The sequence below is a fragment of the Mauremys mutica genome, chromosome 2 (genome assembly GCF_020497125.1).
Source record: "Mauremys mutica isolate MM-2020 ecotype Southern chromosome 2, ASM2049712v1, whole genome shotgun sequence".
Taxonomy (NCBI): Eukaryota; Metazoa; Chordata; order Testudines; family Geoemydidae; genus Mauremys; species Mauremys mutica.
This window is the reverse complement of record NC_059073.1, coordinates 147673026-147699984: the sequence shown is the minus strand read 5'-3', so window position 1 is coordinate 147699984 and position 26959 is coordinate 147673026. Positions and strand designations below refer to the sequence as shown.

Below are 26959 nucleotides of genomic sequence, written 5' to 3'. Positions count from 1 at the left end.
TTGATATGGGCCTAGCTGTTACAGTGACAGCACCAGCTAGGATTGCTCATGTTCGTGCAATGTACTTGGATCAAGGCATTCAGGCTAGGTTTTAATCCCCAATTGACAAACAGACTGAGCACTGGGTTAGAGGGTGTGCCAAATCAGAGGTTGATTTAAACCAAGCATATGTGCCTTGAGAAGCCTCTTTTAACAGTACATCAGCTGAGAAAATGAGAGGTTGGACACAGCAATGCAGCTGTTCTAGCAGTAGCCAAGGGCAGCTTCTAATGACTCTACAGTTAGGCACCTACTGCTTTCCTCAGGCAAACAGTGCAGTTTAGACCACAGAGGATCCTCCCCTGATCCCAACCTTAGTTCACCTTTCCTGCTGCTTGTGATTTCTTTGTACATGCTCTTGCTCCTGGGTTAACCAGGTAACACACTCAAATCCTGCCAGCTGCTGTAGCTTTGGAAGGGGGTCATGTTCCTCCAGCTGTAGCTAGCCATGCTAAGATCATGGGATGGAGCACACTGCTTGTGGAATCAATGTTAACACTTCACTGGATGGAAAATCCCAAAGAAGATTTGTTTTAATAATTAAGCTTTTATTCAGTTAGAGGTAGCAATGGGGAGCAGAGTCCTGTAGTGTCAGGGTCATTGAAGAGAGCTAGCTTCTTGGCTAGTGGGGGGAGGGAGCAGTCAATGATCTCAACATTTAAATCAACTCTTAACAGAGTTGATCCCATCTTAGATTCAAAACAAAATTCCTCCCCCAGAGCTTCAGGTGCAGCTGCACAAAATGCAAAGACAACACATGACCAGAGCATCATGGTACTGTAGGTTTCTCTTGTTCACACCTGTAAGTACTGAAATGGAAGCGAAGCTCGACATACAACCTGCTTCCTAGCAAGAACCACCCCCAGCATCTTTCACAGCTCTTGGGGAGGTGGCAACATGTCCCACAGGTACCATGTGAGCTGCAGAGGAGGGGGGGTAGTCAGGAAATGGTGTGTAATAGGTATTGCTCCACAGGGAGTCAGCCAATAGGTATGTTTAGTTTAAAAGTTTTATTTTTAAAAAAATAAGTGTGGCCTCTGGGTATAGTGCCCATTACTGCTAACCTACAGCAAACATGTCAGTGGAACAGTCACCCCTCCAAGCTGGTCACACCAGAATTTACTGTGCCTGCCAGTTCTAAGATTTAGCGCCAAGGAAAAACAAATTTAAAAAAGGATACCTCAGTGACAAACATACATAATGGAAAGTAAGCTTGATACAAAAGAATATAGAAATATGTACAGTAATTCACAGCCCAAACAGGAAACTGATCTTAATGAGATCAGGGGCACTGGTTATTTTGCAGCTAATTTAGAGATGAGTCCTTTAGCATGAAAGCAGTTACAGCATAAATGCAATATTCCCATCTCCTCCCCAGGTGAGTCACCCTAGCACTGGTTCAGTTGCTCAGAGCAGCGAGATGATATGGATTTCACTCGAGCTGGTCTCACACTCCCAGGATGGCATACTTGAACAGTGCCATGATAGCTGCACTGATGAGGCCAGAAATCGGGACTGTGACAAACCATGCCAGGAAGATGTTACGGAAGAGACGCCAGTCCACAGCCTTCCTGGAACGGAGCCAGCCCACTGAGACCACGGAGCCCACCTATGGAAGATACACCAAGGGACCAATTTAAAGACTAGGAGACCACTAGGGTCTCAGCTCCTGCATAGCAGGCCAGAGACCACCACACAGTGCTTCCAGCATCAAACCCAACAGCTTCTAGTCAGCTAGAGTATCTTAGAAAGACATTGCAATTTTTAGAGACTGAGCAGCATATACAGGGAGGCAGGTTGTGCACCCCACCCAAATCCCAGCTGCCTAGAGTGGGAACTCATGCATGGCAGCTCCACCCCCTACCTGCAGATGCACCAGATGTGATGTGTCTGCAATGGGGCCAGGACACCAGATGTGATGTGTCTGCCATGTTGATTCCCAGTGAAGCCACAGGGGAATGAGTTCTCCAAAGGTTGTGCAGTTCCCATGGCTAATGGGCGCCCAACCTCCTCCCAACCACCCTGCACCAAGGCACACTAGGGTTGGATAGGATCCCCAGGGAATAAGATTAGTACCTACTTGATAATCTTAAAAAAAAATCCATAACCAGTCAGGTCCTTGCACACCCAATAATCTCATGGTGCCTGGGGGGCACCCCCAAGTTTGAAAACCAAATGTACTACCTTCAGCTTCCAGATACTGATCTTATTCTGCCTTTATCTGCTAGAAGCATGCCCCCAGCTCTCAGAGTTCACCTCAACCTTCTCTAAATGTGAGCTTTTAGTCTCGCGCACTGACTTCAGGTCATTCTTGTAGCTCTTTAGGTATCCTCTCCAATCTGTCAGCATCCCAACATGTTGCCCCTCCACAGGCAAACTCAGTTTCCAATATGGCCTTACTAAGGAGAGCAGCTTTGACTAGGTTCAGATACAAGACGAGCCTGAATCCAATGAGACCTGCCCAGAGAAAACCTGAGTCATGCTGAAGTGTGGCCAAGTGCCTTGTGCACATTATGCAGAGCAATCTCCCTGTTGGAACTGTGGTGCACAGCCAGCACAGCATGGGGCCAGGCAGCAAGGGACCAGCAGAGAAGAGTTTCACAATGAGATTACAGGCATCTGATGCACAAGTGCAAGGCTTATAGGAATGAAGTTTCCCCATGACCTGAGTGGCCCAGGGAGCTTGGCAGCTTTGTAATGGGTCTGTTTGACAACTGTTTTTTATTCTACCACAGTATGGTGCCTAAGTATCATTGAATCATAGAATATCAGGGTTGGAAGGGACCTCAGGAGGTATCTAGTCCAACCCCCTGCTCAAAGCAGGACAAATCCCCAACTAAATCATCCCAGCCAGGGCTTTGTCAAGCCTGACCTTATGAACATCTAAGGAAGGAGATTCCACCACCTCCCTAGGGAACCCATTCTACTGCTTCACCACCCTCCTAGTGAAATAGTGTTTCCCAATATCCAACCTAAACCTTCCCCACTGCAACTTGAGACCATTACTCCTTGTTCTGTCATCTGCTACCCCTGAGAACAGTCTAGATCCATCCTCTTTGGAACCTCCTTTCCAGTAGTTGAAAGCAGCTATCAAATCCCCTCTCATTCTTCTCTTCTGCAGACTAAACAATCCCAGTTCCCTCAGCCTCTCCTCATAAGTCATGTGCTCCAGCCTCCTAATCATTTTTGTTGCCTTCCACTGGACTCTTTACAAGAAGGATGTGGAAAAATTGGAATGTGGGGCCCAAAACTGGACACAGTACTACAGATGAGGCCTCACCAATGTTGAATAGAGGGGAATGATCACGTCCCTCGATCTACTGGCAATGCTTCTACTTATACAGCCCAAAATGCCATTAGCCTTCTTGGCAACAAGGGCACGCTGCTGACTCATATCCAGCTTCTCATCCACTATAACCCCCAGGTCCTTTTTTGCAGAACTGCTGCCTAGCCATTTGGTCCCTAGTCTGTAGCAGTGCATGGGATTTTTCTGTCCTAAGAGCAGGACTCTACACTGTCCCTGTTGAACCTCAGATTTCTTTTGGACCAATCCTCTAATTTGTCTAGGTCCCTCTGGACCCTATCCCTACCCTCCAGCATATCTACCACTCCTCCCAGTTTAGTGTCATCTGCAAGCTTACTGAGAGTGCAGTCCACACCATCCTCCAGATTAATGAAGATATTGAACAAAACCAGCCCCAGGACCGACCTTTGGGGCACTGCTTGATACTGGCTGCCAACTAGACATGGAGCCATTGATCACCAACCGTTGAGCCCGATGATCCGGCCAGCTTTCTATCCACCTTGTAGTCCATTCATCCAGCCTGTACTATAACTTGTTGGCAAGAATACTGTGGGAGACTATCAAAATCTTTGCTAAAGTCAAGGAACAACCACCACTGCTTTCCCCTCACCCACGGAGACAGTTATAGACAGCAATCAGGTTAGTCAGGCATGACTTGCCCTTGGTGAATCCATGCTGACTGTTCCTGATCACTTTCCTCTCAGTGCTTCAGGGGACTGATTCCTTGAGGACCTGCTCCATGATTTTTCCAGGGACAGAGGTTAGGCTGACTGGCCTGTAGTTCCCCAGATCCTCCTCCTTTCTTTAAGATGGGCACTACATTAGCCTTTTTCCAGTCATCCAGGACCTCCCCCAGATCACCATGAGTTTTCAAAGATAATGGCCAATGGCTCTTCAATCACATTCATCAACTCCGCCTCTGAGGTGGTACACTAAGTGCTGCATTGAGTGTGTTGCAGGAACAGTTTGACCATGCACGTGATTGTTTGAAAAGTGTGAATTGGGAGTGCCTTGAGTGAGCCTGACTGTTCTAAAAAGGCAGTCAGCAGTGAACCAGCCGAGCAGCTAACAGCAGAGGCTAACAGAAGGAGTTAGCCTGGGAGTTCACCTGGGGAAAGCGCACTGAGGCTTTCATCTTACAGGCTTCTCTGAGTAGCTACTGCAACAGCTGAGGAAGCTCTTTGAATGAAAGTAATATGGATGGTGAGTGTTCAGCTGTTACCCACACAGGATGTAACATGTTTGTCTCTTTTGCAGGACAAAAGCGACTTTGTACAAAGTGCAAGCTGGTCTCCATATTGGAAGAGAAAGTTCCAGGTCTGGAGAAACAAGTATCGACCCTGCATGGCATAAGAGAAAATGAAGATTTCCTGGACAGATGTCTGGATATGCTTCTATGGGTACAACATCCTGAAGAATCAGAGCAGGCTGTGCAGTGGGAACAGAAGGATGGTGAAAAAGTTTGGCAGCATGTGACCTCCAGAAGGAGGAGTGTCCATGTACCAGCAATGGAGATACAGGTGAGCAACCGTTTTCATGTTCTCATGCAGAGAGAGAGTGGACTAGATGACACATCTGAGGGAAGGGAGCAGAAGGAGACTCCACTGATTGGAAAGCATGAGATGCCCTGTCCTAGGGATGGGGTTTCCATGACCACTGCTCCCAAGAGAAGGCAGCAGGTGGTGGTTGGGGACTCCCTCCTTAAGGGGACTGAGTCATCTGCTGCCCCAACCAGGAAAACCAAGAGGTCTGCTGCTTGCCAGGAGCTAGGATTCACAATGTGACAGAGAGACTCCAAGACTCATCAAGACCTTGGATCTCTACCCTTCCTGCTTCTCCACATGGGCACCAAGGATACTGCCAGGAATGACCTTGAGCAGATCACTGCAGACTACGTGGCTCTGGGAAGAAGGATAAAGGAGTTTGAGGCACAAGTGGTGTTCTCGTCCATTCTCCCTGTGGAAGGAAAAGGCCTGGGTAGAGACCATTGAATTGTGGAAGTCAATGAATGGCTACGCAGGTGGCGTTGGAGAGAAGGCTTTGGATTCTTTGACCATGGAATGGTGTTCTGAGAAGGAGTGCTAGGCAGAGATGGGCTCCACCTAACCAAGAGAGGGAAAAAGCATCTTCACAAGCAGGCCAGCTAACCTAGTGAGGAGGGCTTTAAACTAGGTTCACCGGGGAAGGAGATCAAAGACCTAAGGTAAGTGGGATACCAGGAGGAAGCATGAGCAGGAGAGCACAAGAGGGGAGGACTCCTGCCTCATACTGAGAAAACGCGATGATCATCGCGCTCTTAAGTGCCTATACACAAATGCAAGAAGCCTGAGAAACAAGCAGGGAGAACTGGACATCCTGGCAGTCAAGGAACTATGATGTGATTGGAACAACAGACTTGGTGGGATAACTCACATGACTGGAGCACTGTCATGGATGGATATAAACTGTTCAGGAAGGACAGGCAGGGCAGAAAAGGTGGGGGAGTTGCACTGTATGTACGAGCAGTATGGCTGCTCAGAGCTCCAGTATGAAACTGCAGAAAAACTTGAGTCCCTGGATTAAGTTTAGAAGTGAGAGCAACAAAGGTGATGTCATGATGGGAATCTGCTATGGACCACGGGGATGAGGTGACAAGGCTTTCTTCTGGCAACTAGCAGATGTTACTAGATTGCAGGCCCTGGTTCTCATGGGAGACTTCAGTCACCCTGATATCTGCTGGGAGAGCAATACAGCGGTGCACAGACAATCCAGCACGTTTTTGGAAAGTGTAGGGGACAATTTCCTGGTGCAAGTGCTGGAGAAACCAACTAAGGGCAGAGCTCTTCTAGATCTGCTACTCACAAACCGGGAAGAATTAGTAGGGGAAGCAAAAGTGGATGGGAACCTGGGAGGCAGTGACCATGAGATGGTAGAGTTCAGGATCCTGACACAGGAAGAAAGGAGAGCAGCAGAATACAGACCTGGACTTCAGAAAAGCAGACTGACTTCCTCAGGGAACTGATGGGCAGGATCCCCTGGGAGAACAACTGAGGGGGAAAGGAGTCCAAGAGAGCTGGCTGTATTTTAAAGAATTCTTATTGAGGTTGCAGGAACAAACTATCCCAATGTGTAGAAAGAATAGTCAATATGGCAGGCAACCAGCTTGGCTTAACAGTGAAATCCTTGCGGATCTTAAACACAAAAAAAAGCTTACAAGAAGTGGAAGACTGGAAATGACCAGGGAGGAGTATAAAAATATTGCTCAGGCATACAGGAGTGAAATCAGGAAGGCCAAATCACACTTGGAGTTACAGCTAGCAAGAGATGTTAAGTGTAACAAGAAGGGTTTCTTCAGGTATGTTAGGAACAAGAAGAAAGTCAAGGAAAGTGTGGGCCACTTACTCAATGAGGGAGTCAACCTAGTGACAGGATGTGGAAAAAGCTAATGTACTCAATGCTTTTTGCCTGTCTTCATGAACAAGGTCAGCTCCCAGACTACTGCACTGGGCAGCACAGCATGGGGAGGTGGTGACCAGCCCTCTGTGGAGAAAAGTGGTTCAGTACTTTTCCTCAATACCTATTTCTCTTCAGCTTCTCCCTCCACCACTTCCTATGTTTACTCTATGTTCATTATCCACAAATGGACAGATCTGCATGCAAATTGTAGACCGGTCAAACTCAAGACCAATGCTTGGTGTATTTTGGAAGCTATTCTACTAGAAGTCAATACAAACCAGATCTGAGATTGAGGAAGAAAAAAGGCAAGAACCAGTACTTGGGAGACAACTGGATTCTCATTCAGTAGACCAGACCATCACTTCTGGTCCTACACCCTACACCATTAACTCTATCTCTTGAGACAGTAGTGACACTTCCTGCAGAACTCATAGGCAGGTCACCACAGGAGCCATTTAACATTTGGACAAGCATTTCACTTACTTTGCAGTGCGTTGTACTGATAGGAAGACCAACATTTGATGCAATCACCACAGTCAGAGCAGATGCCAGTTCAATGCTGAAGCCACTGTGTATACACAAAGATAGTAATATCAGAGGTTGATATGAGCCACACAATGTCAGCAAGGGATTCCTGCACACCAGACAGTCCATGGCATGGCACGGCACATATAGAACTTTGGCTTATGGCTCCTGTTCTATGCAGGGTTCCAGGTCTCCCTCATTAACCAGTTTAATTTCTAAGGCATTAGATTTTGTACACACTTCTGCTTTGTATGGAGAGTGCACCTGGGGCCTCTTGACAGCTCCTAGCTGGAGGCCAGAAGCAAGACTAGAGATCTTTAATCAGAGCTTCATTTTTCCTTCCATTTCTAGTGGATACATGCATCTCTGCAGGAAGTTTAGATAAAAGTCAAATAACTTTAGGGCAACCCCCTTTACACAATGGAGACTAAGCAGATTTCACACTGCCACTCACTGAGCTCAGTTATTTGCATTCAATTCCTCAAGGCATTTGCTTTGATCTGTAATGCCCTGATATGATCTTGGACCTGGATATCAGAGATAAGTCCCCTTTAGGACAGCCACCTGGAGATGGTGGCAGGGAATTCAGTAGATGATCTTTGCAGCCCACCCCCCAGCTCCAGAGGGTGGAGCTATAAGGTACAGTGGAAGGTTCAGCTCTTCTGGCTTTTGACCTAGAGAGGAAGGCATGTGTGTTTAGTACAAGCACCTGATCCCACAGCCATCTGTTCAAATGCACAGATTAGAACCATACCAATGGAAACGTCAATTAGGGGTGATATTTGTGGAGTGGTCTTCCTGAAGGTAACCCACATGTCATGACTATCAAAGCTATTGTACCTCAGCACTAGGAATTTTGGAATGTGAGCAAACAAGCTGGAAAGAATTAATGAACCTTTCAATTTCAGTAGGCTGCAGACTCCGCATTGTATAATTACATGCTCACCCAGCCTCTGAGTAATAATGTGTTATGTACACAGTGGTAAGTACAGAGGACACAGTATACTGAAAATACCATAAGCATCCTCCTGTGTCCCTCATGAAGCATCTTACCTAGATGGTGTGATGGGAGTCAGATCCTTCCCCATGGTCTGAATGACTCTTCTCCCCCAGACCCACAGGCCAATGCAGATTCCAGCACCTCCATACAGCAGCAGCCAGATGGGAGTTGCCACTTTGGAAGCCACATCACCTGTCTGATAGACTAGGTACAGAGCCACCAGAGGGCCAATGGCATTGCTGGAAGGAAACAAAAATGCATTCCAGTCAGAGACAATCAAGGAATCTTTCCATGCTGCTGACTTGAGAAGTGATGAACTCCAATCTTGCTATAAACCCTAACTTGCTACATTTTCTGGATGACCAGGTTAGTGGGGAGAAGTATTTGCCAGAAGAGCCCGCACAATAAGCAGCTTTCACACCAGCATGCTAGGCATACATGCCCTAGAGAAGCAGTGAACATATTGCATTAACATTTGCAGTAAGTGTAACCAGCTAAAACCTGTCACGTAGATTAAGTCTACTGACCTGACATCGTTGCCGCCATGAGCAAAGGAACCAAAGCAGGCAGTGAGAATCTGCAGGAACTGGAAGAGCAGGGACACTTCTGGTCTATCCTGGTCATGCCACTCCTCCAGAGAACCAGTGCTGCACTTCCTGTCACCACTGCCTATCTCCACCTTGCCTACATCCATATCCACATCAGCAGCTGGGTGGGTATCTGCCACAGCATTGCAGTAGCTAGTGTAGCTGTCCATACGGATCCTCTTCTTAGTGTCTGCTCCAGGCCAGGTCAGCTTTTCCATCTCCTCCCCCTTGGGCTCACCCTCTTTGGCACGGAATGAATCCAGCGGCATGCCACAGATGGCCATAGTGTACGATGTGTAGCTGTTGTTGCGTCTCAGGGGCTTGTCGCCAGAGTCCCCCATGCAATCGCCCACTTTGGCCAGGTGAAGCTTGTGCAGCAGCTCTTTGTACAGGCCCGAATCCTTGTGCACAGTGTGGTACTGGTAGTGGCCACTGGAATTGATCTGATTGCTGACAGCTTGGTTGAACTGAACAAGGTTGCCACTGGGTAATCGCACAGCTCCTGCAAATGAAACTTGAGTTTAACCCACATCCACATGTCCAGGAGTAAGGAACATGCCTCAAACAGGAGCCAAACTAAAAACACTACAGACCTCATGCTTGTGTCATGATTCCCTGATCTATTTGCTGGTGGAATATGCCTCCACATGGCATGCTTAAGGGACTCCCACATCTGGACTTGCCAGGGCCATCTCAACCTCCAGCCATAAGGCCTTGAGTCAAGGCAGGTGCTAACCCCAAACTCACCACTATCAATGTTGGTTTCCTTCAGGTCAACACTAGGGAGCCTCTCCCGCTCTGGGGCTTCCTCCACATCTCCCAGATTGAAGGAGACTGTTCTCTCCTCCACGGCTGCCCTGTGATGCACAGCAGACACATCAGTGACAGAGCTCTTGTCACCCACGCCATTGCCCAGTGGCACTTTATATTCATCTTGGTCTTCCTTCTGGCTGTTTTTTTTCTCCATCAAGGGGCTCTCAGAAGGACTTGACTTGACCTCTCCTGTGGAAAGAAGCAATGACTTAGTGGTCCCCTTTCCCAAAGGCTACTGCCATTTAAAGCCCATTCAGCCATTAGCACTCGATTCCAGCCTACTCTGCATCCACTGAGACCTGAGCAACGCTGGCACTTGTCAGAACCCAGATTTATGCATGCTGGATTTCAGTTTACAGCTCAAGTTAGTAACCAACTAACTACTCACATGCTTAGATGTGTTACACGTGCTGTGCATGTGACAGCCAGATCTCCAGACACAGAACTCACTAGTCTGAACTGTGTTTTTTACTATTTCAAGCGCCCTCTTGGCACCCAGTATAGGTGTGGTTATAACTGGCAGAGTGACTAATGGCATAGCAGGGTTCTGTGTTTGTTACTCCCAGAGCACTGGTTCTTCACTCCACAACAAGAACAGTGGTGGGCCACCAGGAACTTACTGGACACATGGTGCCAATACTTTGCTTCCACTTTAGTGTTAGGAAAAGCTAAAGATACATTCCTAGTATTGCAAACAGCAGCCCAGAGAAGTTATGTGGTTGAGAGCTGGCCCATGATATGGCCAAGACTTGCACCACACTACAATGGTGCAAAAGAAAGTTTATTTTGATTACAAGTTAAGATTTTAAATACAGATGACAGAGCCACTTTTCTCAGGAGCAGTGTTAAGCAGCAAATCTCTCACCAGGGTATCATTAGTGAAGTGCTGCAATTTGCACTTTGTGATGCATGAGCCATAGGAGTATACAGGTGACTCATCTGTGCCTTTTGCTGGGTTAAAGCATGTGACAATACAGAGACTGCACTGGGCAGGAAGGTACCTTTTTCACATGGTGATGAGCCATGACAACACTAGGGTTTCCACTGCAAGGAGTGTTTTGGAAAAAATGAACCAAGCTCGGCTTTAAAGCTCTCACACAACTTTAAACATCTGGAGTAGAGGCAGGCAAAAAAAAATTCAGCAAATAATAAGTCTGCTAAAAAAGTAATGGGGAAATAGTGTTATAGCGGTGTTGGTTTAGGGCATTAGAGACAAGGTGGGTGAGGTACTTTTACTGGATCAGCTTCCCTTCCCCCCCCCCCCAGAAGTTGAACTAATAAAATAGTGTTTCTCAACAACTCGTCTGTGGACCAACACCGGGTTCCTGAGATCTCCCTGACAGTTTAGGAAGGCAGCAAGCTGGTCCCTGGTATCAAAAAGGTTGAGAAACACTGCAAAAAAAAAGATTACCTCATCCAACCTGTTGAAATGGTTCATTCTGGCCATTGCAAAACAGTGTTTCACGTTGTATGTTCTGACTTTCAAAATGGTGATTTGTTTTGAAATTTAGTTATAAAAACCCAAAAAAGTGAAAGCCACCTAAATAACCAAACATCACAATTTGTCTGGGCCAAACAAAACCCCATAAAAAATTTTGGTTCTCATTCCAGGGAGAAACACTGGCTAGTTTCAAATTGAAAATGAGGTTCTGTTTGGCCCCCAAACCAAAAAGTGTATTATTCACTCAGCTCTAATCTAGAGCCTTGATGGTGGGACTTTACCTTTCAAACATGAACAGAAACAGTCTACTAGTTAGGGCAGAACTGGGACTCTGGAGTGATCCTGACTGCACGACCTTGGCCTAAATTCACTTTTGGCTGCCTAAGCAAGCACCTAAACACAAGTAGCATTTTCCAGAGGATCTGAACATAGGTCTCCAATGACTCCAAAGGAGCTGTGGGTTCTCAGCTCTTCTCTGAGAAAGCATGGCCTGGTATTTAAAGAGCCTAACCGCATAGCCAGGACTGAAAATTGGCTTTAACATCTGCCTCTTTCCCCAGGCCATAAAATGCAAAGACTTTTCTACCTTACAGGAGGGAGGACAAAGCTAACAAATGCTTGAAATCTTCAAAGAATAGTAGGAGTCAATTAAAAGCTTCCCAATCTGTACTATATTAAAGCAGAGACCATGGATTTCAGAACTCATTAGCTCACTGCAAGCACTTGGTCAGAACTTTTTAAGTCTGGCTGGTCAGGTCAGATACGAATAGCATGAAACCTCTGTAGTTCCCCAGTTCTGCTGCAGTGCTGTGTGGGGCTGCTCAAACTACTGCAGTATGTGCGTCACCGGGTTTCTGCTTAGGAATAGGCCATGCTGAACCCCCCTCCCCTCCCCACACGCGCGAACAGATTTGCTAAGTTACATTAGCGAGGGGGGAAAAATTGAATTACCAGCAAGAGTATAAACTCCTTTAACAGCTGGAAGGATGAGCTGTCTCTAGACAAATTTTAAAGGCAACCAGAAAGTATTTAACAAGCTATTAGTCTCTCACCACTTATGCAAACCTGACAAGGGTACTTGTGAATAGCTATTTTCTCTTACTTATTGCTTAGGATGCCTCTCCCAAGTAATTTATAGAGGAGCCCCTCAGAACATTAGGAAGGTAAAGCCGAGGAATGCTATTTGAGTGCCTTTCAACAGGTATTCTTTGCTACAGGGCAGGGATTTTATGAGATCACCTACTTAAAACTAATCTGCATCAGCAAGGTCAGATTGCTCATTAGGTACATATGGTATTAAAGGTTATATGCCACAATTAGGCACACTACCTCCTGCATTCTCTACCCCCAGCACCCTTTAAGATTAATGATGAAATAGTGCTGTTTAGGAGTATATCCACTCCAGGTAATTGTTCTGCGCTGTGCGCCTAAAGCCTACTCCATGAAGCTTGATCTGAAACACATAAGTAGGCACAGAAGTTAGCTGCAGCCTACCAACAGTACTTTACCAGTGGATGGCTACTCAGCTAGAAGCATGCTTAAGGGGCCCTCTTAGAAGCCACCCCTTGTTATACGCAAGTTTAGTTTTACGGTAACCAGCAAAAGCTTGATGACAAATACAGTACTTAAGTGACTCATGAGATTTTCAGAGGAGGCTGAGTGAGATCTGAGTGCTAACCCCCCTCCCGCCCTTAGGATCCTTTAATAAAATAGACTGTTAAAGGTGAGCTTTGTAAGACACTCCCCCGCCCCTCCCCTCACCCACAAGCCAGATGAGCCAAAACAGGATATTTAAGTAACTCATTAAGCAGAACATGTGATTTTATGTCATTCTAAAGTATTACTTACGTTCTATTTTCTTCTTCATTCTTGGACATACAAAGAACCAGACGATGAGAGCACAGACAACAGCACTCCCCGCCGAAGTTAGAAGGATACCCCAGATAGGAAGTTTGTCAAAGCCCAGCACTAGGAAATAAAACAATGAATCTTGAAAACCCCAGGGCAAGAGCCCCTTCACGATGTATGACTACTCTCTTCACAAAACTGGATCAAGGGATGCTTGGCACATGACATTCACTGCTGCCTCCCAGGAGTCTGCAGTGTCCTGCACTAGCTTTGCTATATTAGCAAAAAATCTGAGAGATGTGAATATGTAATAGAAAATCCAATATAACCCTGCAAAAATTAGAGCTTAACCCACATTGTAACCTGGTAGGGGCTCCCATCTCTCCCCAGCTAATCTCTTTCACATGTTCAGAGCTCTCCTGACCTCTCCCCTCCCCAGGGAAAACTGGATTACTGAGAGCATTGTACATGCTGGTGACCCAGCAGCAACTGACTAGACATGCTCTACCATCCTTCCCTCAGTTTAGTTGTCAATAAAGCCTCTGTGTGTATATTAATGTCCTGACTTTTTGCTTTGACATTGCAGCAAGTCTGCTGCTGCAGCAGACAGCGCTATTCCCCCTGGCATGCCAGTCTGCTAATAGCCGGGGGAGAACAGTTGTACCCACAAGAGATCTAATAGATTTATAGTGATGTGGCATTTTAGGTTTGTGATGAGATAGGACTTTTCAAGCCACATGGTGCAACAATGATGGCTTCTGCATCTCACTCCAGAGCACTTACTTTTAAATTAGAACCAAATCGACATCTCTTGAACCAGGAGAGGCTTTAAGGTGTTAACTGACCTAGTTACACAAGCATTTACAAATGAGTAGCTGGACATAGAAGCTTACTCATTTATATTTACTATAATCTTAAGCTAAGGTATCAAGTGTTTGCTAAATGGCCATCAAAATGCTTCTACATTTTCTGCTGCAGCCAAGAACTATAAACACTCCCAGTACATAGAGGGCAAATAAAGGCACTGCAGAGGTCAAGTGCACAATGTCACATCTATTTCATATGGCTTAGTTAACATGGAACACTAATAGCAGCATACAACAAATACAGAGACTAGCTGGGGGTTTTGCCAAAGTGGAACAAAGTTTAACCAAACCTTGTCTACAGAATGTAAATTCAACATGAATCTGGCTAGTAATGTGCAAACTTATAAACTAGATCACATGGTGCAATGCTGTTTATGCTTTAACTGGTTAAGATACTTACTTCACAAGACAATGTCATTCACAGGCATAAACACCACTTTGGCTGAACTCCATTAGTGCTGCAACATCTGTTAGAATTTCAGGACCATAAAGTGCATTTGAAGGGACCAATGTATGAAGGGAAAGCTGGAGTCATTACTTCATAGCTACACACCAGGCTATTCACTACTAAATACTGAAATAGATCTAAAGTGTCTAATATGACACTGAATACCTGCCACTGTCAGCCTCTACCTAGCTCTGGTTCCTTGATGACCTGTTTTATAATACATCACAGAAGAAGCCCCAGCTGAAGCTGCCATCACAGTCCAAGGTAGCAGGCCCTGAATAAGGTAGCTCAGTATACAGAGTTTTGAAATTGACTGTTAAATTAGCTGTGACTGATATTTTCTACAGCTTGCCTTTTAACTCTGCAGGTCTCCAGGCCCTTCTGTGCCAAGCTACATTGGATAATGATGGCAGCTGTCTGTTCCATTCATCAGTTATGTTTCTCCCCCCACCGCAACAGAAAGTTAACAAACATTTTGATCTGGAGCTCCCAAAAGATTTCAACTCCGAAGCATGAATTCCTCTTCGGAGTACTTGTGCCAGCTAGGACATGCCAGTTCTTCTCGGTCAGGAAGTTTCGGGGCAGTTAATATATTCTTAGGGATGAAAAGCAAGCAAGCTCTCATGCTGGAAAGGCCAAACTGAGCAAATCCAATACAAGACTCCAGTGCTAACTAGCCTTACTGGAGAATAGGAAAAGCTTAAGGAGACTCTTCAGCAGCTGAGTTCTGAGCTCTAGCATAAGTAGGAGAGAGGAAAGGGGAAGTCATGTTATCTGCTGTTCCTGTGAAGACTAAGGAGAAAGCTCTGTAGTGATTTAGAGTTTGAGCAGGCCTCTTTGGTTGGGTAACTATCTAGGTTAGAACTCAGCGCACGCTAGCCTGCAGCCTTCTGTAGCCGGCACAGGCCGGCAGCCTTCTAGGAGATTTCAGCCCTGTAAAGCAAAAGGGGTAAATCATGCATTTAATGGAGGTTTTTGTAAAGAATTATAAAAGTAGTGCTGAAGTATTCTGACATGTACTTACAAGGTGCACCACTATACATGATGGAAAAGAGGTTGATCCCAATGGTACAGGCATAGAAGACTGGCAAAGCTCGCAATCCATTGGGAACTGGATCTGCCTGTAAAACAGATTAGTTTTGATGCTATACAAATCCAGACCCCAGACTCTGAACCCAACAGCAAAGCAGACACTTAAAATACACTTCTACATGGAAGAGTGTAGAAAAATAGTAACTTCTTACAAAGATCTGTTTTGTGCACTTAGACTTGAGTTTACTACTTCCCTCCTACTAGCCCAGCAGAGGCAGCTCCAGAAGAGGGAGATAGTCTCTTGTGCAAACAGAATTGTTTGCAAAATATCAATTACAGGCTTATCTAATACAGCTGTGAAAGCTCTGTCCACAGTGGAGTTACATAGGAGTCGGCAAGGAGAGAATTGGGCCTGAAGAACCCTTAGAACTTGTGCATCACAAGATCCAGTGGGGTTTTAGGGTTGCCAATTAGTCTCTCCTTACTAGTGAACAGAGCACTTTCTATGTTGAAGACAGAAATGGGCCTCTCCCCTGATGCCATTGTTGTTTCAAAGCAGAAATGCACATTCCCTGAAACAGCAGTGTTGCCTTTTGAACAGCCCATCCCACAGAAAGAGTGGATGGAATCTGATGCTTGAGAACTCTTCACTTAGAGAAGTAAAATGCTCTTAAGTTGTAGACATCAAAGTAGCTACATCCCAAGACTGTTTGCTCTCTGTATTCTGTAAGGCTCTGGATTTTGCTCTCAGGCATTCAATAGCCTACCCATCAGAACAGATGCTCTCTAAAACTGTCAGTTTTCAACAGCACTTTCTAGAAGTCTTTGCTTCAATCCACTAAAGGAGTTCTCTTTTGGAAAAAGTCTCATTTGTCAAAAGGGCTTTTTTTCTCCATTTCCCCAGGTGAGTCAGGCCAATTGTTAAAGTCATTTGACTGATTCAGAGAGATTATTCACAAATGCATTCCTATGTACTGAAAGCAACATCTCATCCATGCAGTGGCATTGTTTGAGACTGTTGACCAGGAGCCAAACCCAAGCGTTCTGATGCTCAACGTTCAGTGAAATTTAATGTATTGAAAAGTATGTTTAGTGTTAAGTAGCTAGTACAACTTTGAAAGGCCAATTATACAATAATAATCTGACAGCTGTGCTAAATGAACTACTGCCAGGTTGCAAACATGGAAGGTTATGAGAAAACAAAATTACTGTATTTTTCAAAGCAGAATCCACAGGAGTTAGATTTGAGATCTGAAGTTCGTTTTAAGCTACTCAATAACATCCTCAAAATACACTTGGTAACTCCAGAGCTAATTTTATGTTTTATATTTGTAAGCTGTTTACACACAAGTTGAATCCTGGACACCAGACTCTATACAAGTACAGCATCTGTTTGACCAGCAATCTAGTCTGTACTACTAGCATGCTTAGTGTTAATTCATGTTCAGATTACTGATCTACTCAGCATACTGAACAGCAGGCGTATAGAGAGTGGCTTGTGTTAAATCAGTCAAACAAGTTTCATTTCATGCTCCCATTTCCAACTGCTACTTTTGTTCCACTTACTAGAACAGTATTTGTAAAGAGTTCCAAACCAAGGAGCCTCACAACAGAAAGCATTTGTCTGGTTGAGTAGAGTTCAGCCCAATACAGTCAAACCTCCCAGACAAAGCCCATCCTGAAGTTCAAGCAACTTGTTTTAGGTTGGTGGAATCTCAAGACAAGAACTTGTTTTGGGAACCTCTGGTCTGCAGGTTTAATTTAAGACATGAGCCCAAGATCCATGAGGGCTTGCCTACATCAAGACTATATTGCTGTAGTTTTTCAATACAACTGCCTATGTCAACACATTCAAGTACATGGGGAGCTATGGCAGATATCTATATCAGTACAGTTCTGCTGCTAAGGGCACATCTTCACTGGCTACATTAAAGTGCTGCCACATGCTTTAACATGTCTTGTGTAGTCACAGCACAGCTCTTGAAAAAAACAAAAAACTACCTCCACAAGGAGAATAGCTCCCAGTGCTGGTGCACGGTCTACAATGACACTTTACAGCACAGCAACTTTCTCGCTCAGGGGTGTGAAAAAAAAACCACCCCTGAGCGCTGCAAGTGTTGGCGCTCTAAAGTGCCAGTGTAGACAAGCCCCAAGTTTCCCCGTGTAGGCAAGCTGCCAGTTCAGTCATGCATAGAAGCAGAGTTTCCATCACAAGGGCAGAGCTCTCCCAAGCATTTTAATGCTAAGGCAGGTCATTCAAGTTACAACTAGCTCTAATTGGCACTTCCACAAACTGTTCCATTGAGTGCCAAGTGGCAATCAAGGTGCAAGATTCCTTCCTGCCTTTGAAAGGCTAAAGAGCTCTCTTTACAATCCTAACAGCTACAACACTGCATAGTATAAGCTGGGGGAGAAAGACTTGGATAGTATAAACAAGAGGCAGGCAGAATGGTATTAACATGAAATGGGTCTGAGGATAAGGTATTTCAAAATCTATTTGGTCTACTCAGCTAGCCTGCCCTTGGAAGTCTGATGCATAAGCCAGTGTCTACAGACTTTACGTTTTATTAAAGAGAAGTTTCTAGCCCTTCTAGTTGCAGTGATGCTTTCCAGTCTCCAGCCAGAATTAACTACTGCTACTAGGTAATAAGCTGCAACACAAAGCTAAGATGACACTGGTCAGTTTGATTTGCAGCCCACAAGGCACTGGACAGCAGCACAAGTAGCCAGCGTCTTATCAGTTTCATGCTGCTGCTGCTTGGGAAGCTATGCCTGCTTCTGTTCTCCATCTGGTTGAAGATGAGATAGGTGTGGAATATTAACCCCTGAACTAGCAGCTTTGGATAGGAGGGCAAGAACAGAAAGCTCCTCCTGTCTTCAAGTCTCCAGAGTGCTGAGATTACCACTAGCCAGAGACAGATATGAAAGATGGAGCATTCAAACAAGGCCTGGAGACACTTGCCAGGTTACTATCCCAGCAACCTCTTCCATGCCCACTGCTGGGGACAGGGCTTCTCAGAACACTGCACTGATCTCTATGCTCCCTTCCCTACAAAAAAGTTCATATCAGCCTGTGGCAAGTAGGTACCCAGTAATTATGAAGGGCAGCCCAGCAGCTAGGGTGCTAGTGTGGGAGATGCATAGATCAAAGCATTAAAGATCACAAAGTTCTCAGTAATAAGCATTTAAGACCGTCCTGACCGAGAGTGGTTATTCCTATTATCAGCTCATACAATTTCAGTTGCAGAACAATTTTCACACAGCAGATGCACATTGTGGAGATCTGGCATCCTTACCTTACGAAGAATGAACATACGGACAAGGAAGAACAGGATAGCAGACATGATGCCAGAAAGCAGGGGAGAGATGAACCAGGACAACACTAGGACAGAAGATAAAGAGGCGATTAATATCCTGGTTACTTAGAAGGTGGCTCCGGGCAGTAAAACCCAGTTATTTTTTCATACTAATCCAATGTTGTCCAAGGCCATAGACAGAACAAGAAGCAATGGTCTCAAGTTGCAGTGGGGGAGGTCTAGGTTGGATATTAGGAAACACTTTCACTAGGAGGGTGGTGAAGCACTGGAATGGGTTCCCTAGGGAGGTGGTGGAATCTCCTTCCTTAGGAGTTTAAGGCCCGGCTTGGCAAAGCCCTGGCTGGGATGATTTAGTTGGTGTTGGTCCTGCTTTGAGCAGGGGATTGGACTAGACGACCTCCTGAGGTCTCTTCCAACCCTAATATTCTATGATGGTTTATTAATGCCACACCTTACCATATGAAAAAGCTAGTGGGTTGTACTTTACTTACCAATTTTAAGCAGCTCTGACCACTGGACGCCTTTCTGTCCTTTGGCCACCAGCGAAAAGCCAATTGTCGCTCCAACAATACAATGGGTACCAGAAATGGGAAGCCTCAAGAATGATGCTGCTAGCTGCCACACAGCTGACCCTAAAGCAACAAAGTTGTGTCTCAGTGACTAGTCACCATTACAATATATGGCAGATTTGGGGACAGACACTCCAACAAGATAACTAATCCATGTGTACTTAATCACTTTGCTGCTGCAGCTAGAATGTTACTCACCAAACATAGCGCTGATTGAGCCGGCCATGAGTAGCTCTTGTGTAGAGTTGTACATCTCCACGTCAATCAATCCCTTCCGGATGGTCTCACTCACTTTAGCACCCAGCAGAACAGAGCCCACCGTTTCAAAGATAGATGCCAGGATACATGCTTGCCGCAGAGTCACTACACCTGACCCCACTGCAGTTCCGAATGAGTTTGCAACATCATTGGCACCCACAGAAAACGCCAACACAAAGGCAATGATGAAGCCCAATATCAGCATCCAGAGGAAAGCTACCATGGGACCAGATGCCTTACTTTCTGTTAGCAGATCCATCAGAGCCGTTGTTGATTCAATTGTGGATTCCATGTTATTAATTTAGTGGTTTCAAATTAACAGGAATTTGCAACTTTGATACATAAACAAAATATGAGGTATGAAAATATTACAATAAATAATGTTACAAAATTAAATAAACTAAACAAAGATATGTTCAGAACCAGAGAGTTACTGCTATACGGTGTGTATGGGAATCTCTTTTCTAAAGTTCCTGTGGCTCTGGAGAATTAGAAGAGCTGAATAAAATTCCATGGTGCAGAAAATAGAGAACACAAGTTCTTCATCCTGAAATGAGAGAGGGAGAACTGAGTCCCCATGGTCCGTGGATGCTGGCTAAGTGAGCACAAGGCTATAGCATAGTGAGACTTCCCCCAAATAGTTAGACCAAGGCCAAGTATATAAGCTTACATCCTTGTTTAGCAGCTAGAGGCCACACTGGGTACCCATTAGGAAACTAAGTGACTATCTGCTGCTCCATTAGTGCTGTATTCCTGGCCTTCTGCCTATGTTCCACAATGCAGATGGGGACACAAGATCCCTTGTGATTTCTACCCTCCCACCATCCAAGCTGAATGCCAGCTCCCCCCTGCTGGCATGCTTAAAAAGAAGTACCACCACATTGACAATGCCATCAGGATTTGGAATGGAGCTGCTCTCCAGCCTATAGAGAAGAGGATTTGAGCCAGTGATTTTAGAGAGCACTTCAGTGGAGTCTAGTTGCTGAACATGGTAAAATAAGAGGGCATGAGACCCACAGCAAGTACCAGATCAATTATTTTTCCTTGGGGAGAGAGATACGAGCTCTGGACTAGAAGAATGGGGCCGATACCAACATTCTCACCATGCTGCCAAAAGCAAGCAGGCAGTACCACAGAACCCTACCTTAAATCTATTAGGACAAACACAGCCACCATCCCTATTAGCCTGAAAGGCACACTCCAGGCCAAATATTTCCTGAACAGGCTACAAACATTATCTGCTCTTGTTGGGTTCCAGGAAGGAACTAAAGGACTCTTCCCCAGCCTATGGGGAGGATCCACAAGGCCCGGGATTATGTGGGACAACAGCCAAAAAAAGGTCAGGGTGAGGGTCAAAAGTAGGGAACCTGAAGGGGACACCAAGCAGAGAACCCCTGACAACACCCACTGATCCTCAAAGGTGTCAAGGGAGCCAGCAGTTGCTGCCCAGAGGAACTCTGCCTGGATATGTGAGTAGAGAGGGGACTGGAAACAGGCTCCACAGTCAGAGAGAACCCACCTCAGCCAACATCTCCTCTCTGGTGTTAAAGATTGCCACTTTGGCCACTGCTAGGAGGAGGTTGCAGGGCGTCATCAACTTTATGGGGCCACAGATAAGGTGTGCATATACAAGAAGGTGGGAGAAGTGCAGCCAAAACCGCAAAAGTAAGGAAGGAAAACATTATCTGCTGGAAGGTAGGCACATCAGGCACTGGGTCTACTAATTTCAGCTCTTTCCAACGTAAGAGACACTCAGCACAGAGCCCTCTCAATCCTTAAAACCCTACCAAAAAACAACCTCTACCCAAGCAGAGTTTTGGCCCCAAAAAGAGAGAAGTGTCAGACTCCATGAAGCCCTTAAGGGACTTCACTATTGCCACTGCTATTAAACGGCAGGTGTTCAGATACTATGTTGGGTGTAACAAAACCCCAAGATCGCTAGCTCTGCCTGCCAGCAAAGATTCCTGGACTAAGTGGGCTGTTGCTAGGCCGCAGATGCAAGCGGCAGTGGAGCAGGAGAGTAGAAGTGGCTTCCCTTTGAAGCCCTGCTGCAAGACAATTAACACCATAGCTCATCCCTGGCCAGCTAACATGTTAAAACTGCAACTTACCCCATCTACACCAGGATTTCAACATGTTAAAATCTGATAGCTAACAGCGCCTCTACCTAGTGTGGACAAGCACCAAAATAAGGAAAAGCCCCAGTCAGTCTGCAAATCCTGTACCTGAACAATGACTTGAGTAAGGCATGTTGGCAGCTCAGCTGAATTCCCCATAGTACCTTGTGTCCTAAGCTGCAGTCTTTTGTGCTTAGCCTGGCTATTGCTACTGCAGCAGAAATTACTCACTCTCTTGGTTTGTTTGCTGCCTGTCCCCACGGTGACAGCACTGGCTCTGGATGTCCCTGAAAAGGGCCATCAGAAGAGGGAGCAAGCCCTCTCCCAGCCCTCAAGAATCAGAGCAGGAAAGACACTGTTCATTAAGATTCTTGCCTTTCCCCAAGAGCATTTGGGAAGGAAGGAGCTCATCACAGATGTTGTCAGAAGGTCCTATATCTCAGTTATTTCCCCCTCTACCCTATCTGTTTGCAGCTATGCTTCACCACAACACTGAGAAGAGGCAGGAGATTAATATCCAGCCAATTTAACATCAGGTCTTGCACTGCACCAGCCCCAGAGCTCCTCACACACCATTACCACCTGAGTTGGAATGGAAGCAGCAACACCTTTCATCTGAGCACCAGGCCCACTTAAACTGAAACTCCCTAAAACACTGCCAAGGATCATCCCCCTACTAGACTGGAGGGAGGAAAGGCAGAACAATCTGCCTGAAAAGGCAAGCCTACAAAGCACACACTGGGGAAACAGCATCTGCTGCATGGAGACTGGGTTTTCTATGTGGCTGCAGTATCTCAAGTGAGCAAGTGGGGGACCCAGCTGGCACTCAGATTCCAAGATGTAACCTCTCAAGAGGGACTGCCCACCATCTGCCCCCTGAGGAAATTACAAAGTCCACATTGGGGCATCTAAGTGAGCCTTATCACTTGAGGAACCAAATAGCCACCATGCACCTGGAAATCAACAGGCTCTGTGGATACTCGGCCCCTCACTGTTTTAGGCACTCATTAAGGCTAAGTCTTCACAGCAAAAAGAGGAGTGTTTTTACATCAAATTAGCCATCTTTGGGTTTGTGTACACTTAAAATGCTGCAGCAGCACTTCAGTGAAGACACTACCTACACTGACATGCAGGTTACCCATGCTGTAGCCAGAACCCTAACTCCGAGAGGCATTAGCTAGGTTGACAAGAGAACCCATTGACCAGCACAGTCTACACAGGGAGTTAAAGCTGTTAGGTCAGTTTAGTTGTAGACCTGGCCTTAGTGTCAAAACCTCAAGGGAACAAGTCACTTGTTTGTGTGTCAATTGGCTATATCAAGGTAAGCCCCAGGTGGGAGGTACATGGGGGCCTCAAACCAGCTACAAATAGTTAAGAACCACCTGAGCCTTATCTCAGCTACCTCAATATAAAATCCTAGCAAACTCAACCTCCACCCTCCATTTTGCACTAGCCAGGCCAGGTGAATTAGCCCCAGGGGGCAGAAGAGCCCTGCCTAGCTCGCCTGCCCCGCTGTAGCCACATGGCTCTTCCAGCACCTCCTCCGGGTGAATTCAGACTCGGCTCGGAGAGCCCTCGCCTCCCAGCCCGCCCACGGCCCTGAGCCCGGGCAGCCCCAGGCTGCTCTGAACCCCGAGCTCGGCCAGGCCGCGACACCGGGCGCACAGGTGGGCACCCGGGAAGTGCCCCGCTGTCACCCGCCCGCGGGACAGGAGTCAGCGCCGCCAGCGAGAGGGGGCTGTGCCCGGAGCACCTCGCACCGCCCGCCCCCCCCCCGCGGGCACCCCACGCCCTGCAGGAGCCGGGGCCCCTGCTGCCCCCGACACCCACCGGGCCCCTTGCCCAGGGGGCGCCAGCGCCCCCCCCCGCATCACCCGCTCCCCAGATCCCCCCGCGCGCCGGCCTTGCCTTCCCGCGCAGCAGGAAACGGCTGCTCCCGCGCGCGCCTCGCCTCAGGCGGGTCCAGGGCCGCGCGGGCAGCCGGGTGCACGTGGGGGGAGGGGGCGCGGCGCGCGCAGAGCCCTGCCCCCGCCCTGCGCCGCGAGCCGCCCCCCAGCCCCGGTTCCCGCCGCCGCCGGCGGGCAGCGCAGCGCAGCCCCCCGCCATTCCCCCGGCCCGAGCGCGGCGCTCACCGCAGCGCCGATCTGGTTCAAGCCGGCTGCTCTGTCCCGACCAGCCCCCAGCGCACGCAGCTTGCCGCCGGCGCCGGCCGCGCTTTATAGCCTGAGCCGGCCACGTGACCCGCCGGCCCCGCCCCCCTGCCGAGCACGCATCCGGCGCGTTACGCAGGGGGAACGCGGCCCCCTTTCTCGCTGCCGCGCGGCCATTCGCCACCCCCGGATCCTGGCCACGCCCCCTGCTGGGGTGGGCGCGGCTCCCGCTCCGGTGGACCCCGGCCACGGGCTGTTCACTCTGGACCCTAACGAAGGGCCCTGGCCCGCCGATCGGGAACGGGGTTTGGTACTAACGCTGCCTCCCACCAGCAGGCTGAGCCTGCCCCAATGCGGGGTCTGCTCCCAGCCCCACCAGGGCACCCAGCTCCTGGGTTTCCTCCCTCCCTCCCCTCCCCCCGGGAGCTGGGAAAGACCCCTCGGTTTATTTCCCTCACCCGTTCCCCATGGGATGCTTGTTCTCCCACCCTGCTAGGAGGGACTGAGTCCGACCCTGGGCTCCTATATGGTCCCTGCGCTTATTTGTTCTGGTTTTAGGGGGATCATGTCTTGCAGCCCCAGTAAACATCATTAGCTGACTCAAAGGACACCACGCCCTCTGCCAGCCAGAAACAGGAACAGATCAGTCTGGGGCTTGGCACTGCCCTTTGTACCATGAGCCACACGGTCCTGCCCATGCACTGTGGGGTGCCCAAAACATGATGTGCAGCCCCTCAACCATGAGTGGGTGGGATTGGCAGCGGAGGGCCGGGCTATGAGCTTCCATGGGTGGCTCTAACACAGATCAGGCAGAGCCATGCAATGCCAAATTAGCACAAGATCATAAAGCAGGATAGGTCTCACTGTGATGCTCTTACAACACCAAAGCCCCCCTTGACAATGGGATGGGGGCCCCTGTGCAGCCCACAATGCTTAGCGCCTGAGACACCTGGTCTGTCTTGATCCAAATGCGGGTGCAGGAACATAGGTTGCCAGTGGTGCTGCATCTTGATCCAAGCAGCCTACAGAACAAAGTAGTACTTTAGAGCAGGGTTTCTCCACCCGTGGGTCAGGACCCAAAAAAGGGTCGCCAGAACTTTTCAAAGGACAGACTGGGCTTGCCTATATCCTCCAGGCACTGCAACCTCTGGGATCCCAGTGCCACTCACGTTTGGCCTAGCTGTCATGATGACGGGAGCCTGGGTAGCCCAAATTTAAGTGAGTGACACTGCAACCCCATGAGCCAGGTCACAACTCCACTCACACAAATTTGGTCCAGTCAGGGGGGCGGGGCTGAGCAGTGCTGCAACCCCAGAGGCTGCACAGCTCGGAGCGGAGAGCCAAGCCCAGCCATTCTCACAACACAGAAGGTGAGGATCCAACCAAAACCACCCCAGGGCCTGCACCCCTGGGTTGGGTCCTGAGCCCAAAAAGGTGGAGAACCACTGCTTTAGAGCTCAGGATGGGGTAGTGCATTCTGGGAATGACAGGCTCCAGGCAGCTCTTTGATGCAAAGAGATACAGCTGCTGACACGTTGGCCCAGTGTCGCTCTTGACTGAGAAGAGTTACCCAGCCTGGCCCGTTAGTGGTTAATGAATAATGGATGAATTTCTGTCTGCCATTAGATCACGACTTTCTCACAGTTATTCCTTACTACATAGGCATCCTGCGCATAATCTGCTCCTGGTCAGGGCCCCTGCCCCCCTCTGCGATGACTGCCTTTCAGTTAGACCTTGTGCCTCTTTTTTGTACCCGTTGTCCTATTCGGCCCTGATCCTGCATGTGCTTCATTTTCCCATGAGTGAGTAGTCCCCTAGGCGTCTGCAGGATCAGGGCCTTAGATTGTAAGATCCTTGGGGGAGGGCCTCTCTTTCTGTGCCATGTTTGTACAGCACCCAGTACAATGGAGTTCTCATCTACGATCAGGGCCGGCTGTAGGCACCAGCAAACCAAGCACGTGCTTGGGGCAGCACATTTTCAGGGGAAGCATTCCAGACACTTTTTTTTTTGCTTCGGGTGGCAAAAGCCTAGAGCTGGCCCTGGCAGCAGCAGTGCATTGTGCATGGGGGGCGCAGTTTGCGCTGCAGGGGAGCAGCGCCTGCACCTTGTGGCTGGGCCGGGCAGGCTCTGAGTGGGGGACACTCGGGCTGGGGGGAGCTGCCTGCAGGTGCCGCAGAGTGTCCGCCCCCCAGCGCCGCAGCCAGGGCTGGGCGAAGTGGCCCAAGCCACCCAGGGACTGCGGCAGGGCAGCCAGAAGCAGCAACATCAGCAGGGCCATAGAGGGCGGGGCACTGCCATGTAGGGTCCTTGTCCCACTCTCTGGCGCTCCACTCCCTCTTGGGCTGCCCTGCCCCGGCTCCTCAGCCCCCTGCCAGGGCGGTCCCCCAGCTCTGCCCTCCCGGGTCCTGGCCGGTCCTGGAGGCAGGAGCCCTGGCTGGAGGGACCCTGGGCTGAGGCACGGGCTGGGAGCCCCGCTGCTTATCCTGACCCTGCCAGCGTCGGAACAGCTGGAGGTGAGGGGGGAGTGGGCGGAGTCACCACTGGTGGTGGGGAGCCCAGGGCTGGGGTGGCAGGGGGTGTGGGTGGGGGAGGGCACTAGTGTGTGTGGGGGTGAGAGCCCAGGTCTGGGGTGGGGGGCAGCCAAAATTTGTTTTGCTTGAGGCGGCAAAAAACCTAGAGCCAGCCCTGTCTACGATGCCCCCTCCCCGCCCCCCGGAGCTAGTGTGAGCCAGTGATTTGCTGTATCATTTCTATGAGCGATCTTTGGGCTGCAGCTCATTGGTGAGCTAGTTCCCGAGACCATTCCTCAGACAACAACCAAGCTGTTTTTGTTGGACAGGTGCTTTGTTTCTCTTTCCTGATTGGTTGAGCATCGCTCTTAGGAACCATATACTGGTGCAAAAGCTTGTGATTACACATTGGAAACTGGCTCGTTGCAAATATCCAGAAATAGTTGTTAAAAATTCAGAGTTTCTAAGATGTTCCTTGGCTAGAAACGTCCCGAAAAGTGATCCCAAAGAGGGAATGAATGCACTTGGATGTTAGTGGGAAATAATAATAACGTCCTGCTCTTATATAGCATCAGTATCTTACAGCACTTCTTTCATGTATGCAAACAACATTATAAGGGAGCACTGCACAACTTTAAACAAGCATGTTCCCTTATTGATCAACATAACAATGAAACAACATTAACCGGGACAACTTTA

At 48.0% G+C, this 26959-nt stretch overlaps 1 protein-coding gene across 1 annotated transcript; it reads right to left on the bottom strand.

Annotated features, from left to right (window-relative positions):
• Positions 1–566: 566 nt before the first annotated feature.
• SLC20A1 (solute carrier family 20 member 1) lies at positions 567–23825 on the bottom strand. Its single transcript, XM_045005246.1, has 11 exons — positions 23732–23825; positions 19423–20029; positions 19147–19287; positions 18635–18720; positions 15331–15427; positions 12993–13112; positions 9638–9892; positions 8831–9392; positions 8357–8542; positions 7262–7346; positions 567–1648 (listed from the first exon to the last, which is right to left on the bottom strand). Exons 2-11 carry the CDS (start codon positions 19772–19774, stop codon positions 1487–1489), a joined length of 2046 nt encoding a protein of 681 aa, XP_044861181.1. The 5' UTR covers positions 19775–20029; positions 23732–23825; the 3' UTR covers positions 567–1486.
• Positions 23826–26959: the final 3134 nt, after the last annotated feature.

Bases quoted from the DNA above. Each gene is read 5' to 3' on its own strand.
- SLC20A1 (XM_045005246.1), bottom strand. From the start codon at position 19,774: ATGGAATCCACAATTGAATCAACAACGGCTCTGATGGATCTGCTAACA. The intron at 9,893-12,992 runs GTAAGTAATACT...TTCTTTCCACAG, and splicing joins AATGAAGAAGAAAATAGAAC to GAGAGGTCAAGTCAAGTCCT. The intron at 1,649-7,261 runs GTAAGTGAAATG...TATCTTCCATAG, and splicing joins TCAGTACAACGCACTGCAAA to GTGGGCTCCGTGGTCTCAGT.